The sequence below is a fragment of the Monomorium pharaonis genome, chromosome 3 (genome assembly GCF_013373865.1).
Source record: "Monomorium pharaonis isolate MP-MQ-018 chromosome 3, ASM1337386v2, whole genome shotgun sequence".
Classification (NCBI taxonomy): domain Eukaryota; kingdom Metazoa; phylum Arthropoda; class Insecta; order Hymenoptera; family Formicidae; genus Monomorium; species Monomorium pharaonis.
In genome coordinates, this window is record NC_050469.1 from 8604686 (window position 1) to 8624433 (window position 19748).

At 26.4% G+C, this 19748-nt stretch overlaps 5 protein-coding genes across 8 annotated transcripts in view; 4 read left to right on the forward strand and 1 right to left on the reverse strand.

Annotated features, from left to right (window-relative positions):
- Positions 1 to 64: 64 nt before the first annotated feature.
- The window catches only part of LOC105828827 (allantoinase), a 23716-nt gene continuing 4032 nt past the window's right edge, over positions 65 to 19748 (reverse strand). The window contains exons 4-11 of one of the 3 annotated variants that reach the window (XM_036284280.1): positions 1735 to 1797; positions 1623 to 1668; positions 1475 to 1568; positions 1206 to 1392; positions 799 to 931; positions 514 to 686; positions 410 to 442; positions 65 to 322 (exon numbers count right to left, since the gene is read on the reverse strand). In XM_036284280.1, the coding sequence (XP_036140173.1) occupies positions 173 to 322; positions 410 to 442; positions 514 to 686; positions 799 to 931; positions 1206 to 1392; positions 1475 to 1568; positions 1623 to 1668; positions 1735 to 1797 (879 nt within the window). In that variant the 3' untranslated portion in view covers positions 65 to 172. Of the gene's footprint in view, positions 323 to 409; positions 443 to 513; positions 687 to 798; positions 932 to 1205; positions 1393 to 1474; positions 1569 to 1622; positions 1669 to 1734; positions 1882 to 19748 lie in introns of all 3 variants that reach the window. The other 2 variants (XM_036284279.1, XM_036284281.1) reach the window with 2 other exon arrangements.
- Positions 1888 to 3995, forward strand: LOC118644783. Its single transcript, XM_036284285.1, has 3 exons — positions 1888 to 2953; positions 3040 to 3301; positions 3364 to 3995. The coding sequence occupies exons 1-3, from the start codon at positions 2617 to 2619 to the stop codon at positions 3512 to 3514; spliced, it is 750 nt and encodes a 249-aa protein (XP_036140178.1). The 5' UTR covers positions 1888 to 2616; the 3' UTR covers positions 3515 to 3995.
- On the forward strand, positions 4608 to 5660 carry LOC118644786 (odorant receptor 67a-like). Its single transcript, XM_036284290.1, has 3 exons — positions 4608 to 4705; positions 5367 to 5499; positions 5569 to 5660. Exons 1-3 carry the CDS (start codon positions 4629 to 4631, stop codon positions 5620 to 5622), a joined length of 264 nt encoding a protein of 87 aa, XP_036140183.1. The 5' UTR covers positions 4608 to 4628; the 3' UTR covers positions 5623 to 5660.
- LOC118644782 lies at positions 6249 to 10705 on the forward strand. Its single transcript, XM_036284284.1, has 9 exons — positions 6249 to 7441; positions 7701 to 7730; positions 7810 to 7927; positions 9246 to 9468; positions 9533 to 9715; positions 9810 to 9900; positions 10049 to 10185; positions 10408 to 10540; positions 10616 to 10705. Exons 1-9 carry the CDS (start codon positions 7304 to 7306, stop codon positions 10667 to 10669), a joined length of 1107 nt encoding a protein of 368 aa, XP_036140177.1. The 5' UTR covers positions 6249 to 7303; the 3' UTR covers positions 10670 to 10705.
- On the forward strand, positions 10941 to 15889 carry LOC105837983. Of its 2 annotated transcripts, XM_012683217.3 has the most exons (9): positions 10941 to 11104; positions 11252 to 11371; positions 11434 to 11551; positions 12122 to 12383; positions 12452 to 12631; positions 12727 to 12817; positions 12974 to 13110; positions 15438 to 15570; positions 15647 to 15889. In XM_012683217.3, the coding sequence occupies exons 1-9, from the start codon at positions 10964 to 10966 to the stop codon at positions 15701 to 15703; spliced, it is 1239 nt and encodes a 412-aa protein (XP_012538671.3). In that variant the 5' UTR covers positions 10941 to 10963; the 3' UTR covers positions 15704 to 15889. The 2 variants fall into 2 exon arrangements, with proteins under 2 accessions (XP_012538671.3, XP_036140175.1); XM_036284282.1 differs by having other exon boundaries at positions 15438 to 15889.

A 19748-nucleotide genomic window follows, 5' to 3' on the forward strand; every position in this document is an offset into this window, starting at 1 on the left:
AGATGAGAAGAAAAAGCATTCAATTACGTTAGTAATATAAAGTAAAAATTAATGAAATAAAAAATATTCTTCAACTTGCCTTTTTTTATTATTTATTATTTATAATCATTTGTATTATAAACAGTAAACGACAAATAATCAGAAAGATTCGTGAATTATAAAACGAAATTTTTTAGGTTTCTATCGTTTGCAAAATACTTGCATGTAAGAGTAATTTTCCTACAGGTTTATCGCAAACCTTTCCTTCCTTAAAAACAAATCGTCCTCTGAGGACAGTTGCGATTGTTTTTCCAAATAGGATCTTTCCTTGATACGGTGTCAGCTGTAAAGTTAAATATTTTTGGAAATCTTTGTGAGAGATTGAGAATTAAATTTTTTAATACTTTAAATCAATAGCTCATTTACTTACTTTATTCTTGTAATAAATGTCGTCTACTTCAACCTGCAAAAATACAATATAGTTTTTTGATCACATACACACACACACATACAGATTAATACCACGGAACTGACCTTAATAGACTCCTCTGGATCCCAAATAATGAAATCAGCATCCATTCCAACGAATAAATCACCTTTGCGGTCTTCGAGGCCGCACAACCTTGCAGGCTGTTTACTTAATAACTTCGATATATCAGAAAATGATATATTTCTTGTTCTTGCGGCTGTCCATATTAACGGTAATCCTACTTGCATTAAAAAAAAATTTTTAATGATCTATTTCCTTCTTTTTCTCTTCTATAATATTGTAATCTTGTTTTCTATTCTCTAATAAATTTCATATAATATAATACACACCAAATTGCAACGAGGAAATACCACCCCAAGCGGTCAGAAAATTACCACGAGTTTTCAATTCTGGTACACAGGGAGAGTGATCCGAAACAACCATGTCTAATGTTCCATTTTTAATACCATGCCACAATTGTTCCTGTGGACACATTAATATGTAAAATTATAAATCAATCACATAGATCACTCATCCCATAGATACGCATATTTTATCGGATAAATTCAAATTTGATGATATGAAAAAATTTATTCAATAAAAATATCTCTTTGCGTATTATACCGATAAGTGTGGAGCGAATCCTTTTAAATTAGTTTTAGAATATCTGATTTTGTTAAAAACAGACATACAATGATTATGATTGAAATCATTAGACGGGATTAACTGTTATAAGAAAAAAAATTTGTCTAATTACTCGATTATTTTTTCCCCTAATTGGCGGACAACATTTGAATTCAGTAGAGCCTTCTGGTATCTCTTCCGCGGCCAATATTAGATAGTGATAGCATGTTTCGACAGTTAAAGGTGCACCACGAGTTTTGGCATCATTTATTAATGCCAAACATTTCGCGCTTGACAAATGTACTATGTGGCATCGAACGCTTTAAAGTTTTATATAAAATTATTTTTATACAAAATATAGAAACGAAAATTTTTTTCTCTTTCTTTCTTTTTCTGACTTACTTATATTTTATGCACCAATCACAAATTAATTTTACGGCCTTAAGTTCCATCAGATCAGGTCGAGTATGTAAGAAAGTATTGTATAATCCTGGATCTAAAAATACACGATATGAAAAAATTCCAAAACAAAAATGTTATTTATACATACCAGTTAACGGATTCGTTTTTTCAAGTTCCTCACATTCTGCGTGAAACTGCAAGCACATTTATGATTAGTCATAGCTCTAACAAAGATGTAAATTGTGTAATGTAATAGATACCGCTAGTACAGTCTTTGTAGTCCATAATTCCAACAAAGTTTTTCTCACATCGTCCACAGAGACCTGTGGAAATTCATCAATTCCACTCGGGCACAAGAAGCACTTAAAACCAACTACACCTGCATTTATTAACGATCGCAATTCGTGCTAAAAATTGCAAAAGATAAGAGGGTGATCAGTCGTAAGAATAAGGTATAGAAGCATAAGAATATACTTCTCCCTTTTTATTAGTTTTACTAGTCTCACGGTTCTTTCAATTACTACCTGTCTATCCTACAAACTCTACAATGCATACAATATCGTTGTATAATTTACATACATATAATACGTACATGTTGCTCTACAGAAATTATTTTGAGAAACAATTTTTTACAGACAATGACTAACTAATAATACGAGACTTGTTCTTTGTCTAAGACAGGTATCTTCTTAGTATCATTTTATTAGCAAGAACTGATACGCCAAATTTCAAATATTTTGCAATTTTAAAATTGTGCTTCAATTTGCATAGTAAAAATTATTGCATACGTAATATTAAAAAAAAAAACAATAAAGTTTATTATTCGTGATACAGTTTTCAAGCACGTGGGAAGCAGATGCTAAGTCATGCTGGCGCATATTCAACGGGAGTACAGTATCAATAAAATATTTTTATCGTGCATAGGTATCTGGCCACTTCAAAGTAAACTTGCAAAAAGTCTGATACCGATTTGCTGCTTCGCGTATGAAATAAGTTATTACCCGTTAGAGGTAACAATTATCGGTTAAATGTCTATAAATGTCCGATTAGCATTTAAGGTGTAGTGTTATTCTAAATACAATTTTTTATTACATAACGTATTTTATGGATCGCTGTTGTACGAACATTATATTCAGATATTAATGTTATATGATCATTGGAATGATGCGCGAATAGTCTTCGATTGCTCTTTTCAACTTGTCTTGTTGACGACCTTTATTGCAAAACTAATGAACGAGTTCTTGAATCATGATAAGGCAAGTTTAGATATAATCTTGTCTTCTCTGTTTCCCAAATGTTATTTTAATAAGATCCTTTTTTTATTCGTCCTTAATTATTTTTATAATTGTTACAACGGCCAGATTCTGCGTTTATTCGAGACCATGGATAATCATTGGAATGTATTTACGAGTAAATCGGAACTTCGAATTCTTAAAGATTATACCAACATATCGAGAAAATTTACAATATTTTATTCGAGTAAGAAACAAATTTTCCTTGCAGATATAACTTTATTCCAAGAATTAATAAATGTATAAAAATGTATATTTTTTATAATTTTGCAGTAATAATGTACTCAATGTTAACGATATTTTTACTAATTCCATTAACACCGATTTTTCTTGACATTATACGGCCTCTTAATAAATCACGTCCACGACTTTTCGCAGTAGTTGTAGAATTGAGGATAGATCAAGAAAAGTATTACGCACCAATTTTCTGTTATAATATCGGTATAATAGTGTTGGGTGCAATTATCATGGTTGCCGTCGATACTACGTTTGTCGTTTACACTGCTCATGCTTGTAGTTTATTCTCTATCATAAGGTACGTTTACAAGATTCTTTGAAACCCTCTCGTAAAGTACGCATAGAAATTCTATTTCACAGTCAACAGTTTGAGGAGATACTACCAAAGTTAAATATCATGAAGCGAGATAACAAACGTTATTTGAACGAGGACTTTAAATTGTTGAGCGAAAAAGAAATATATCAGCAGTACATAATATGCTTAAAAAAATATCAGCTTGCTTTAGAGTAAGCTTTTCTGAATATTTTTTTACAGTCTTTGTTTTATACACAAGATTAATCTATATTTATAATAAAGTATTTGTACTCACATTATTTACTTATAATAATAAAATATTTATTATAACTTTTGTCTTATAGATTTGTCAGTATATTGAATTCAACATATCAAGTCGTTGCATTATTCCTACTATTATTGAATGGTGTAACTATAAGTCTAGTTGGAATTCGAGTAAGTATGACATAATTAACAATTTACTGAAGAGAGAAAAAAGTTTGTGATTATGGAACAGTAGGGAATATGAAATACTATCAAAAAATATCCTAAAAATAATTATTTCTAAAAAAATAAAAAATTAACGCTCTTTGGTAGATTCTACACATTGGCATTATAAAAGTATTAGTATTTTATACATAGAGTCATAGAAAAGTATTAAAAGTATATATTAAAAAAATCTTTGACTCTTGCGTATTGTAGAAATATTATAAAAATATTATAACAAACAAAATATATTAATCAGTAAAATAAACAATATATTAACATTAAATTATAATAAACAATACATTAATAAGTAAAAATAAAAGTATAACCAAATTACATTTAAAGAAATTGTGGGAGTTAGATTCGTGACACTCGTAAGTGGTCCATAACTGTAAACGCAGGCAATATAATTTTACACGTCAAATGGATTATGTCATTTAAAAACCATATTCAGATCCTTCAAGTTACACTAAAGTTAAAAAATTAATATTCAATGTATTTCTCAAAATAATAAAGAATATATGTATACATACCTACAAGATTTTGAACTACCTGCAATACTGAAATGCCGCTTTTATGATAATATAATAAACATTTATAACTAAATAGACATGTTATAATGTCTAAGCAGTATGTAAAGAAGTAATTTAGATAATTATCCTCAAAACTGAATACAAAGTATATAAAATATCGTACATTCTATAACCCCATAATTAATAATTAGATAGTCTTCTCTCCTCTACATATAATGAGTTTTAATTAAAATTATTATGTGCGTGTCACAAAATGTGATATTGATTTATAGGTTGTTTACGTATTAAATCAATTGGAAGAAGCAATAAGGTTTGTTTTCATAATTATTAGCATGTTAATGCAACTAATGATTGTATGTTATTCTGGTCAAAAGTTGATGGACAAAAGTCAGAATATATTCTACCGAGCGTAAGAATAATTTTAATTACTTTTTCACATATACATATACTCATACACAAAAAAAGCAAGTGTTAAATTAACTCTTCATTGTTTCATATATATGCACAACAATATGTATTATTCAGAAAAATTCGGGTTTCGAACATTTTCGAATCGTGCAAAATGCGTACGTTATACATTTCAAGGAGTTCGAAAAAGCAATATACGGTTCTGAATTTCGCTCAAGAATCAAAAATTCAACGAGCTAACACTATTATGTAAATTTGAGAAGATGGGGATATGATTCTCCTTCCGCAGAAATAGTATGAGAGGTTTTTTGTCGTAGGATGAAAGGTTTCGTAACATAAAAAAACGAGACATCCGACTGTATTTATTACATGTGTTGGGTTTTGAGATTTTTAAAGCACGCCACTTTGAAATTTTTTCGTGATCATAATTAATTATATAATTTTTTATAATGTTATGCGTAATATAAATAAGAATTTTTGCAAAAGAGATTATGTTTATTTTGCTTTAAAAAGTTAAATAACGATTTATAATGTTTATTTGCTTGAATTATAATAAAAAATGTATAACTATTTTTAATCAAACATAAAATTTAAAAAAGGAAAAATTGATTTCTTTGTTTTTCTCTTGAGTAAATAATAAATTCTCACATATATTTTTTCAGGTACGCTGTGAAATGGTACAGATTCTCACCGAGATTAAAGACGCTATTAATTATAACTCTTGATAGAAGTATTATTCCTTCTTGTTTAACAGCAGGTAACATGGTCCCATTATCGATGACAACTTATGCTACGGTAAGAAAAAATCTACAAATTAAATTGCAATGTACAGAAAATAACTTATGTCTTTATATACGATTAAAGGTGGTACGAATGGCCTTATCTTACTTTATAACATTCTTATCTTTCAAAGACTAGTTATTTTGCATTATGTCGAACCTTATATTATTAGAAATGTTTTATGGATCTTGTGAAATCGCCATAGCTGACATGTAGACATGTGGGTTTAGCCGTAAAAGCACTTAAAACCGATTGCATCTTACTAGAAATTATAGCTCACACTAAAAATTGTAAGCAAAAAATAAATTAATTTCAATAAAACAATTATAATTTTATTTATCGTACAATAAAAATAGTTACTTAGTTTTTTCGTGTAAACAATCATCTGTTCTATAATTTATTTGAAATCATTATTTATAAATTTATTCTCTTTTTTTTTGTAAAAAAGCAAAGCACTGAAAAATAGATACAGATTCTTTCTCCCTTTTTGTTTCTTTCTTCTCTCGATCAGTAACGAAAATTACTGTGTTAAAGTTTATTTTCTTCTTGATAAAGTAAGCACCTCAATCGACTACTCCTAGGCCAATAAAACATTTTCATATTGTGCATGACATAAATACTTGTAAATATATCGATTTATTACTATAAATACAAATTTTATAATATCTGTCTTTGAAAACATTTAATTTATTTATAATTTACAATTTTTTAAATTTATAAATTACACCACTTATCTGCTTCCTTTCTATAAAAAAAAGACAATTTTAATTTTTTAATCAGACATAGCTCACATAGATCATAAATAAATTATTAAATTATTATTTTAGATATGCTACGAAATGGTATAAATTTTCATCAAGATCACAATCGCTGTTGATTATAACTCTTACAAAAACTTTATGCTTTGCGGTTTAACATCTGGTAACATATTTTCATTATCAATAGCAACTTACGCTGTAGTAAAAAAAATCTTTAATTTTTATTTGTAATATATAGAAGAAAATTTATACATACATCTGTACATGATTTAAAGTAATAAGATGAATAAAATATATTCTTCTTCAAGACATTATTATCACCCAAAGATTAATTAGTTTCGCATGTGTAGCTCCTTCTTAATTCTATTAAGATGTTTGAACGACTGTGTTATGACATTGACGAGTTCTGCCTGAGAACTTCTTAGATTTTGCTTAGACACGAAAAATTTTAAAATGGATTGCATCTTTATTTATTTACCAGTACACATTTTATGCTAATAAATATAATTAAAATATAAATTATATCGAAATGGGTTAGCCTTCACCTTACATTCACAATTTTTAATTCTCCAATTTCTCTCTTATAAAATCAAAATGTGTCATGAGACAAAGATGAGAGTTAAAATCCAACTAACGAACCGTTGACTAAGTACAAACGAATCGATCACTTTCACACGTCATCCCATAATTTTACATTAATACTTGTAACCGTAAAAACTGATCGATAAAATGACAGGATACCAAATGTCCCTTCTCATTCTCATAAATATTTGAATAGATTTGAATGTAGAGCATCACGCAATGATACTTTGGACATGTGAATGTGTACATGAAAAGAGAAAGAGAGAAAGAAAAAGAATGAGAAGATAATTTTACAAGTACTTATTTAAAATACAAGAATAAGGAATGAAATAGTTACATAGGATAGCATCTAGCTAGATGATGCTAACGATTCTTGACATCCTATAATTTCGTATTATTGAACACTTGGTTTTAAAAAGTGACGGCACATGTTCGTGTCATTCGTATAGTAGAACTCAAGCAGCAATATCATACTAGTAATGCTAGCTCTACAAGAATACAATATTAATAAAATATTATTGTCATATTTGGATCATTGGCCACTCCAAAATAAATTCGTAAAAAGTTTTTTACCAATTTCAAATCTTGTGCTTCAAATGAGTATTTTTTCATTTGAGGTAATAAAATATATCAATATATTTTCATTTACATGAATTCAAACAGTACGATGTCATTCTAACATAAAATACTTTTTACATATAATATACACTTAATAACTTATATTAAATAATATACTTATATTAAAATATATATTTAATAATTTGCAATAATTAATGTTACAATTAGATATTAATGTTATATAATCATTGGGGAGATAACCAATTAATTTTTGAAAAATTTTATTGCATTGTTTGTTTCATACTAATTATTGTTAAGTTATTTAATGAGAATTGGAACTATGATAAGGTATGTGCAGATAACATCACTGATTTATTTATATCTCTTTTAATTGCTTTTTAAATAAAATTATTTGTTATGGTAAAAGACACGATCCTTATACGAAGCTGTAGAAAACTACTGGAATATATATACAAATAAATTTAAAATACATAAACTAAAAAACTATTCTATCCAATCGCAAAAGTTTATAATAATTTATTCAAGTAAGTATATGCAAAAAATGTACAGATAAGTTAATATTATTTATTAGAAAACATACTATTACATTTAGTAAAAGAACTTCGTAAGATTTCTTTGTTAATAAAATCGTATCAACAAAATATTATGTTTATGTGATTTTTTGCTAAGAGAATATAAATTTTCTTTTTAATATACATATATGTATTTATATAAATTTTCTGTATAGTTTTTTTCATAACATATTGTACACCCCCCCCCTCACACACACACCCAGATAGTAAATCGTGAAGAAGTCAGAGAACAAAAATTATTTTTTAAATTAGTTTCTTTTTAGTATAACTTATTTATTTTATATTAAACAGAAATTTTACAAAAAAGGAAACTGGTATAAACATATATGGACATATTTTATATAGCGGAAAGGCACCGAATTTGGAACAGCACTCCGTTTTTGGACCTCTTTCCTAAGTAATAGTAAAAAAAACAATGTTGAGAACATGAATACAAATTAGAAAGTATCTTCTATTAAATGGTATAGTAATTTTTGTAATACTGTTTCGTTTTTTTTTATAATTAATGTTTTCGTTACACATGTTTAAAAGGGCATTTGACAAAATAAGCGCCTAATTTGGAATTTGTATACGAGCAAAGTATAAATGTTACATTGTATTGATTTATACATTTTATTATGTATTTATGCAGACTCAATGTTATTCCGTTAAATTAGCTTAAGAAACAGAATCGTGCACATATAACTCTCACTTTTGACAAATTCGTTTTTAGCAGATTTTACTAATAGAAAAGGATATAAATGTATAAAATAAGGATTTTTATTTTTTTAATTAACTTAAATAATCAGAATATTTTTATCGGTATTCGTATGGTGCAATGTTTAGTTTTCAAGAAGTAAGGGAGTTTCAATTTAAGAAACTGTTCCAAATTTAGTGCCTCTCTCTACATTTATATACGTTTTTATATAAAAAATTTTTTACCCGGTGGAGAATAAATAATTGATCAATTTTTAGTCAAATATAAACTTATAAAAAGTAAAACACCATATTAATTTTTAATTATTGATCAATATATGGGACCTAAAATCTGAATTATTAATGATTAATTATTGATCCTATAAGCAGTAATATATTAGCAGCTTAGAATTGATCTAAAATTGCTTCATATTATAAATATACCTAAATCAATAGTTTATCAATATTCTCAATAGCGTTCAGTTTTGCAGGAATTTTGGAAATATTTTGCTAGATATATATTGTATAATTTATAAGTACCCACATAAAATATATGAAAATATTTTTCATAAAATATTCATTATGATGTACTTAGCGATACCAACATATGTAACGACTCCATCGATACTCGATATTATGTGGCCTCCTAACAAATTACAACAATTGTTTACGATTTCCATAGAATGGAAAATAGATATGGACAAGTATTACATACCGATTATTTACAACACTATTTTAATTATGGTGGATATAATTATTCTAATTGGTGCCGACAGTATATATATTGTTCGTGCTTGTAGTTCATTTTCTATTGTTAGGTATGTACACAAATAACTTTTTTTTTATTCTGTTACCAAAAATCATAAGAATTTTATTTCCTAGTCAAAAATTCAAGACAATGACGTCAAAATTAGATGTCAACATGGAAATTAGCAAATGTTACAGATGTTACATAAACGCAAATGTTAGCGAATGCTGCATAAATACAATATTTAAATCGGCAAGCGAGCGAGTGATATACCAGGAACACATTATATGTTTAAAGAAATATCAGATTGTTTTAGAGTAGAGTTTTTTTAAATAATCTTGCCACTGTATATATGTAATTTATTTGTGATTCATTTTTATAATATATTAATGTACGTTTTATTATTTACAGGTTTGTCCAGATATTGAACTCATTAAATCGAGTAGTGACATTAATCTGGTTGTTTATTGCTTATACGATTTTAAGTCTAGGTGGAATTCAAGTAAACAGTATAAGCTATTATTTGTATACTTTTTATAGAAATATAGAAAAAAGAAAAAATTAATAATAATCCATTAAATATTAAAATGTTAATAAATATTAAAAATTACTAACGTATTATATAATATAATGCATTTTGTATGTTGTAGCTCGCATATGTGTTGGATAAATCTAAAACGGTAATAAAAATTATTGTCACAGTCATAGACATGGTACTGCAACTCATGCTCCTTTGCTATCCTGGTCAAAAATTGCTAAATGAGAGTCAAAATGTTTTCTATCAAACGTAAGAATATTTTTAATTTAAGTTTTATATTGTTTATCATTAATACTGATAATATTAGCAAGAAGTACCACGCATATATTTTTATGCATACTTTGAAAAATATATAATATTTTCTGCTAAAAATATACAGAGCAAGTTTTTTTTTTATATGATAATATATTTTTGCTTTTTATAAATTATTATCCATAAAATACAAACAATTTTTCCAATTTATATGTACAGATATGCTATAAAATGGTATATATTCTCACCAAGATTAAAATCGTTGTTGATTATAATTCTTCATAAAAGTTTTATACTTTGCGGCTTAACGGATTGTAATATGTTTTCAATATTAATGAAGACTCATAGTGCAGTAAGTACAAGTGTTTTGAATTTTTAGACATGCAATGTACAAGATGGCAACTTATGCAAATGTATTTTATTTAAGGTGGTGCAAGCAGGCATATCTTACTTCATGATATTTTTATCACTCAAAGATTAATTAGTTCTGTATATTTTATAGCCCTTCCTTAATTCTGTCAGAGTTAAGATGTTTGAGCGATTATTTCACGACATTATCGAGTTCCAATAGAGAATTTTTTACAATTAAATTTTGCTTAGACATAAAAAACACTTCAAAAGTGATTGTATCTACATTTATTCACTAGCACATTTTACGCGAACAATGTAATTGAACTACAAATTTACGAAATGAGTTATCTTCTTCCTAGTCGTACTCATCTTCAATTCTTCACATGCATGTCATTCATAATACAACATTTATAGCAAAAATATCATGCTGCATTTTTTACGAGAATACAATATCAATAAAATATTATTGTCACATATTGGTCTTTGGCCATTACAAAGTAAATTTGTAAGACGTTTGTTACCGATTTCATTACTAATACTTTTGATAAGTTTCTTTCTATTGCAGGTAACAATATATCAATATGTATATTCATAATCCACGTAATACATGTAGTTCCTACATGAATTTAAGTAGTGCATAAAATGTTATTTGAAATATATCTTTTTTAAATATAATATGTATTTAATAACTTACAATTAATATTACGCTTAGATAACAACAATGTTTGATTGTTGGAAAGATAAGGACATAATTTTTGATATTTGTCTCATCGTTGCCGCAATGGTGATTTTTATTGCTAAGTTATGGAATGAGCTTTTTAACTATGACACGGTATGTATAGGGAACATTGATTTATTTATCTTTTCAATTATTATTTTAACAAAACTGTTTAGGCACAACGTTTATACGAAGCTATGGAAAATCATTGGAATATATTTACAAGTGAATCTGAAGTGCGTATTCTTAAAAATAATTCTAGTAAATCACGAAAATGTATAAAAATGTACGCAAGTAAGTATAATGCAAAAATATATAGATCACATAGTACTATATATTAAAAAATATTAGTACAGATTTAATAAAAAGCATAATAAAAAATTTTTATCAACAAAATGTGCATACTTTTCTTTGCTAAAAAAAATATCAATTAAAAAGAATATATTTTTGTATTTATAAATTATAAATTATAAATACATATTTTTTATGTATTTATAAGTGTGTAATTTATATATGTACATAGTATAATTTATAAATGTACAAAATACCTCAAACAAATTAAAATGTTTTTCAAAGTAAATATTTTAATGTTGCCAGCGGTAAAATAAAAAAACTTTTTCCAATGACAAACGTTGTCGAGTACAGATGTACCGTCTAACACGTATCTCTTTACATCAACGTACTTATGTGAAAGCATAATAGATTAATTTTTATAATGCATTTAACTTGATTTACACAAATACACTTGATAAGGGCCAGAAAACGTCTGTCCGAAACGTCGTGTAACATTAAAAAAAAAAAAAAAAAAAAAATTGTCAGAATTGTCACTAAATTACCATAAAAAATGTTTTTGTTAAATTACAGTTCTATTATATACAGCGATAACAATATTTCTATTGACTCCATTTAAACCAATACTACTCGATATCATATCGCCTCTTAACGAATCACGAGAGCGATACTTTGCAACTGCTTTTGAAGTAAAAATAGATATGAACAAGTATTACGTACCGCTTCTTTGTTACAATACGAGTGTAATATTGGCGGGTGTAGCTGTTCTAATTGGTACCGACAGTATATTTATTACTCGTATATTTCATGCTTATAGTTTATTTTATATTATTAAGTACGTATTCAAATAACTTTTTCTCTTTTAATTCTATTGCGTAAGATCGTAAGAATTTTATTTTGCAGTCAACATTTCAAGAGAATATTGACATCGGATATCAGTATAAAAGATAGCGAATATTACGGACATACAAACGTATATGTTAATAACGAATACTACATGAACGCAATGCTTAAATCGACAAGGGAACAAGAAATATACCAGAAATTTGTTATATGTTTAAAAAAACATCAGATTGCTTTAGAGTAAAGAGTTTTTTTAATATTCTTGCCATTATTTGTGTAACATATTTATAATATATATTTTTATAATATATTAATATACATAATTTTATTCATAGGTTTGTTGATTTATTGAATTCAATTTATCGATTAGGGACATTAATTACAATATTAACTCCTTGTATGGTTATAAGTCTATCTGGAATTCAAGTAAATAAGCTATTACTTATATACTTTTTATAGAGAAAAAATTAATTATACTTTATATATTTTTATTAGTTATACTTAATAATAAATATTAAAATTTCAGTATATTTTAAAAATTAAAGATATGTTATATAATATAATATATTTTGTATATTGTAGCTCATATATGTGTTGGATCAAATTGAGCTGGTAATAAAAAATGTTATGATAATCGTATCAGTATTAACAAATCTCTTTGTTTTTTGCTACTTTGGTCAACAGTTGTTAAATGAGAGTCAAAATGTATTCCATCAAGCGTAAGAGTTTTTTTATTTTGTTTAGATTTAATATTTATCATAATGTTGGTGATATTAGCAATTTCAAATGTAAAATGTTAATGCACAATGTTGTCATGTAATAGAGGAAAGAAGTTTATAAACTAGATGTGGGATTATGGAATTTGTGAAGTCTCGTATACTTTGTATTGAGTTCTGAGGAGAACTGTCCGAACTATCTTCTTTACATACTGTTTAGATGTTATACATGGCCACTTGTCATTAATGCTATGTTTTCATAAAAGTTGCATTTCAGTATTGCAAGTTCTATTGGTGTCTATTCTTTATCTTATTTTGAGAAATATGTCAGGTATTAATTTTTTAACATTAGTGTAGTTTGAATAATTTAAATATAACTTTCAAATAACGTAATTGAATTTAATGTTTAATGTAATGTGTGAATGCATTTGATATGTAAAATTATACTGCTTGCGTTCAGAATTATGGACCCTTGCGATTGTCGCAAGTCTAAGTCCCCTAATCTCTTCCCTTGTAATATTTTTTACAATATTTTTACGATACTTAGCTAATATATTGTTTGTTATAATACTTTTATAGTATTTTTATAATACGTAAAGTCGCAAGAATTAAAGGTTTCTATATTTATATTCTTGATTTTTTATGTGATACTATGTACAGGCCAAATTATATCATCTTTTTATATTATATCAGGTTTTTTTAAGCATAACTTGTTTTAAAGTGCACAGATCTTTATCATATCATAATATGTTTTGATGGCAAGTATACCTTACTGAAGAAATAACTTTTCATTAATTTATTTGAAATCTCTGAAATAATGAACTTTGATCGCATCATAACAAGTACATACAAATGCTTTAAAAATAAACAACAATATTGTTGTTTTATATTGTACAACTCTAATACTTTGTAGCAAAATCTTTGGCATCGATTACAGCTTGGCAGCGTGACATAATGAAAAACAAAGATAGCAAAAATGTGTGATTTTTAGAAAATTAATCAAAAAATTAAAAATCATGTATTATATTTTATCAAATCTCATTACACTTCATACACAAGATGCAACTGTTACTAGGTATCTACTATAAAATTTTTAGCGTATTCGATGCACCTTGACAAAAATTATACTTAAAAAACCTGATTATACTTAAAAAAGGTGATATAATTCTGGCCGGTACTGTATAAGAAATTGATGCTTTTGTTATACTGATATGTAAGATCCGTCAAAAAGCATTCATTTTTCATTTTTTAGAAATAAAAATAATGTTGAGAATATTCGTTGATAATGTTCCATATCTCTCTACAGGTTCCATAACCGCAATCTTTTTTCCCTTTTCAGTAAATTATTATTTATGTTCGTTATGTATATCCAAAGGACTTTTGATTATAACATAATTGATATTATAGAACTCTATGGGTAACAAATTTGTACTAACAAAAATTGTGTCACAAAATTTTACTGAATTATTTAAATAAAACAAAATGGTGGTTCATAGCCCCTTTCTTTCCTCTACATTGTGTAACAAAGACAAAAGTTGGCTTTTCCAGCATAAGTGGAAAAAAGCCGATCTGCCCGTGTTACTGGCGGATTTTTTGTTATCAGTGCCTCAAAGGTGGTCCTTGAGGTATCTTTGCATTTTCACTATTAACAGATTAGCTAAGGTTAAGTTAGATTAGGTTAGGTTCGTTGTCAACGAAAATGACAAAGCATCGATAATTTTATGAGAATTACCGTATGCGCAAGATGACGTGCATGTGAGAATGACAACAAAAGTAAATGTATGAGAAATGATCAAACGTGCAGAAAAAATCATACTGTTAAATTTTTCACCACAACTTACGTTATCTATTTATAAAGGACAAAAATTGTATAATAATATTAAAGTGTTGAAATTGGCGACTTTGCGCATGAAAAAATAACACGAAAGAGATTACTTTCGACACACTGGTAACAAAAATATTTTATGCATATTTTTTGAAAATATATGATATTTTTTCCTCACAGAGTACCTTATTTCTAATTCTATTATAAAAGATTTTTAAGATTAATGTAGCGAGTTCCATATTTTCTTATAATATCTTAGATTTTATTGTCAAATTTTCACTTTTTATTATTTATACATAAATATAAATCACATAAATACATATTAATATGTACTATACAATTTATGTATAATAAATATAAATTTTATGACAGACTTGCTTTTAAAAATTTATATATAAAAAGACGCTCTTGTTGGTTTGTATTCTAAAAAAGATACAAAAATGAATTTTTCGATTAAATTTAATTATTTATAAATGCAAATAAATTCTTATATTTATATTTACAGATACGCTATAGAATGGTATATATTCTCATTGAGAATAAAATCATTGTTGATGATAACTCTTCAAAAAAGTATTATACCTTGTACCTTAACAGCTGGTAAAGTATTACCATTAACAATGGCAACTTATGCTACAGTAAGTACAACAGTCTTAAATGTTTACTTGCAATATACAAAAAAACACTTATGTATATCTTTGCGTTCTATTTAAGATGGTGAGAGGAGCCATATCCTACTTCATGACATTCTTATCTCTCAAAGATAGTTAATTAGCTCCGTATATTTTATAGTTCTTTCTTAGCTTTGCCAGCATCAAGCTATTTGAGCGATTGTGTACGATATTTTATCGAGCTCTGTTTAAGAACTTATAATTAGATTTTGCTTTAAAAAAAAATTTATTGTATCTATATTAACCGCTAGCACATTTCACGCCAATAAAGTAAATATAATTAAAATATGACGTCTCCAAATAGAATATTATTCACCGTCTTAGATATATGTATAAAAAAGTCGAGTCATACATGAGATAAGAAAAAGGGTTAAAAGCCGGGACGCACTAAGTGTGAATAAAATTACTACTTAAACGTTACTTCATAATTTTATATTAATACTGTGGCCGTAAAAATAGATCGATAAAATGACAAAATGGGCATCTATCCGTCCTTATTCTTATTTTGAATACTTGCATCGTACAATTTTAGAGCGTCACGCAATGTTATTATTTTATGTATTTATGTTATTGTAAGTATTTAACTGGAAAATCTATCTCTCAAGTGATTTTTAAAATACAAGAATGAGAAATGGGAAAATAGAAGTTTAGTTTTAATACAGTTATATAATCATATAGTAGCTAAATTGCTATCCCCTTTCTTGATTCTTGACATCCTATAATTTCATACCACTGGAAGCTTGAAAAAAGTGGTACATGCCATGTGTATCATTTATATCATAGCACTCAAGCAGCAATATGCTGGTACATGTTTTGCGAAAGTATAATGTCAATAAAATATTATTATCATATTTGGGTCTTTGGCCATTACAAAATAAATTCATAAGAAGTTTATTACCAATGTCATATCTTGTGATTCAAATGAGTCTTTTCATTTGAGGTAATAATACGTCAATAACATTTACATGAATCTTATAGTGCATAAAGTGTTCTAAATAAACTTTTTATACGTATATATATATGTACTTAATAACTTAAAATAATTAAAATTACACTTAGATATTATTGTTATATGATAAATGGGAAGATAAACAATTGTTTACTGAAACTGTTCATGTCTTTATGGGACTAATCCTGATTGTCAGTAAGTTATTTAATGAGTTTTGAAATTATGACAAGGTATGTTGTCAAAAATATCACTGATATATTTATATCTTTTTAATTATTATTTCAATAAAACTATATGTTATGATTAGACACGACATTTATACGAAGCTATGGAAAAGCATTGGAATATATTTATAAATGAATTTGAATAGTGTATTCTTAAAAATTATTCTAGCCAAATACGAAAATATGTAATCATTTATTCAAGTAAGTATATATAATAAATATTGTATATATATATATATATATTTCTATCTATATTTATAAAATGTGTGTGTATGATTTATAAATACATACTTATATGCGTTGTATAATTTATAAAAATTTTTTAAAAATATGTCATCGATAAAATTGCAGTTATGATATATGTAGCGTTAATGACATATATATTGCCTCCATTTACACCGATTTTACTCGATATCATAAGACCTCTTAATGAATCACGTCCACGATTTTCCGCCATGTCTGTAGAAAAATGGAGAATAGATACGGACAAGTATTATATATCGATTGTTTGCTACAGCATGATTGTATCCATGATGGGTATAACTATTATAATTGATATTGACAGTATATATATTACTCGTATCTTTCATGTTTGTAGTTTATTTTTGATCGTTATTAGGTACGTACACAAACAATTTTTCTTTTCGACTTTCTTCTTTTCAATATCGCAAAAAACCGAAAGAATTTTATTTCGCAGTCAATAATTCAAGAAGATGCTGTTAAAATTGGATATCAATAAAAAAGCTAGTCACGGATATTGCGTAAATATAAATTTTAATGGATCCTGCATAAATACAATAATTAAATCGACAAGCGAGCAAGTGATAATATATCAGGAATACATTATATGTTTCAAAAAATATCAGATTGCTTTAGAGTAGAGTTTTTAAAAATAATCTTGCTACTGTGTAATTTATTTATAATATATGTTTGTAATATATTAACATACGTTTTATTGTTTACAGGTTTGTCAAAGTATTGAATTAACGTGCTGTACCAAACAGTGACATTAATTTCATTATCCTTTAGTTGTGTAATTTTAAGTATGGGTGGAATTCAAGTAAATATTATAAGCGCTATTATTTATATATTTTTTATAGAAAAATTAATAGTAATCTATTTTAGTAATACGTATTAAGATGTTAATAAATATTAAACATTAAGAACACTCAAATTCATCAAGAATACATATCGAAGAACCTCTTTAAATTTCAAGAAAAAATCAGAGAATTGGCCAATAAGAGGTCAGCGCGGTAATCAGTGCACAGTTCATTGTCTTACAGTTTATTTATTTAAACCTATCTTCTCCAATGTTTGTAAAATGATTCTATGACATTTAAAAAATCTAATAGCCAAAACGTTTGGAGAAGATAGGTTAAATAAATAAACTATAAGAAAACAAACACTGCGCACTGATTACCGCGTTGACCTCCTGTTGACCAATTATCTGATATTTTCTTGAAATTAAAAACATATTATATAATACATTTTATATGTCATAGCTTGTATATGCATATCAAATTAAAGATGTAGTGAAAACTAGTATGCTAATCATAGGTACGTTGTTTCTATTCACAATCATTTGCTTTCATGGTCAAAAATTGTTAGATGAGAGTCAAAATGTATTCTACAAAATGTAAGAATTTTTCTATTTTGGTTAAGCTTTTTTCCGTTTTAACTCTATATTTTAAAGTCGGTATACAGCGAGTTGCTCTTTTCTTATAGTAACATCTTACTACAAAATTCTTTTCTTTTATAAAAAAAATATATTTATATGTAAAGAAAGTCATAAATATTGACATATCACTTTTTAAAATAATATTTCTTAAATAAAAGCTAAAAATAACATTGAAAATGTAAGTGTAGACTAGACAATGCCTTCTATCACATAATATTTTTTTATAATACTGTTTCATATTTTGTAATAATAAATGTTCCTGCAACATAAAATAAATGTCTGAAAAATTGGACCCTAAAATTGGCCTAGTAATGACAGTAATGACAGAATTCAGACATGATGTCCTCTAGTAAATGAGTTAATTATAAAATAAATTAATAAATTAAGATAATTTTGTAATTAAATATATTTTTATGTATTAAACAATAAAGTTTATAAAATAAAAAAACTAGAAATAGAACAATTAAGAATTAAGAAAATAAACAATTTATTTAAAATAATATTATGTTAGGGAGAAAAGAATAGAACACCCATTTATGATTTGTTTTCAGTAACAGAATTATACCGATTTATGCTCCATGATGATTTTATATTTCATATCGCATTATAAGAAAAATACAAAAGAAAAAAATATAAACAAAACAGGAAGCTATAAGCATGTAAAATAATGTAATATTATAATCAATAATATACTTCCCAACAAATACTGAATGTAACTACATACTATATCTTATATAACATTACATCTGTTATATTCGGTGTTTACTGGGTTACTATTGTTTAAACTATGCAATTTGTAAAAGAAAATCATGCAAATTTCATTCTTGGTTTTAAAGAAATTGTTTTTAGCAGATTTTATATAGAAAAAAGTCATAAATGTATAAACGATGGATTTTCATTTCTTTAATTATTTAAGCAGATCATGTGTTTTATCAGCATTAATACAGTGCAATGTTTAATTTCCGAGAAATGAGGGAGTACTGCTTTAAAAGATCTATGTCAGTATTGATGACTTTCTTACATAAATATATATCAATATATGTAATGTATTATACAGTTTTTGTAAATAGAAAATTTTATATAATTTCTTAATGATAAAGCTTTTCATTGAAAAATTGATTTGTAATTACTAAGCAGTGGTTATTTTTATGTTTGCATTTTATAAAAAAAAGACATAAAAATTTCAACTTTTGAGCGTACGTAATATTCCATAAATTGCGAATAAATTCGAAATTTCTATATTATTTACAGATACATTGTAGAATGATATACATTCACAGCGAGATTAAAAGCG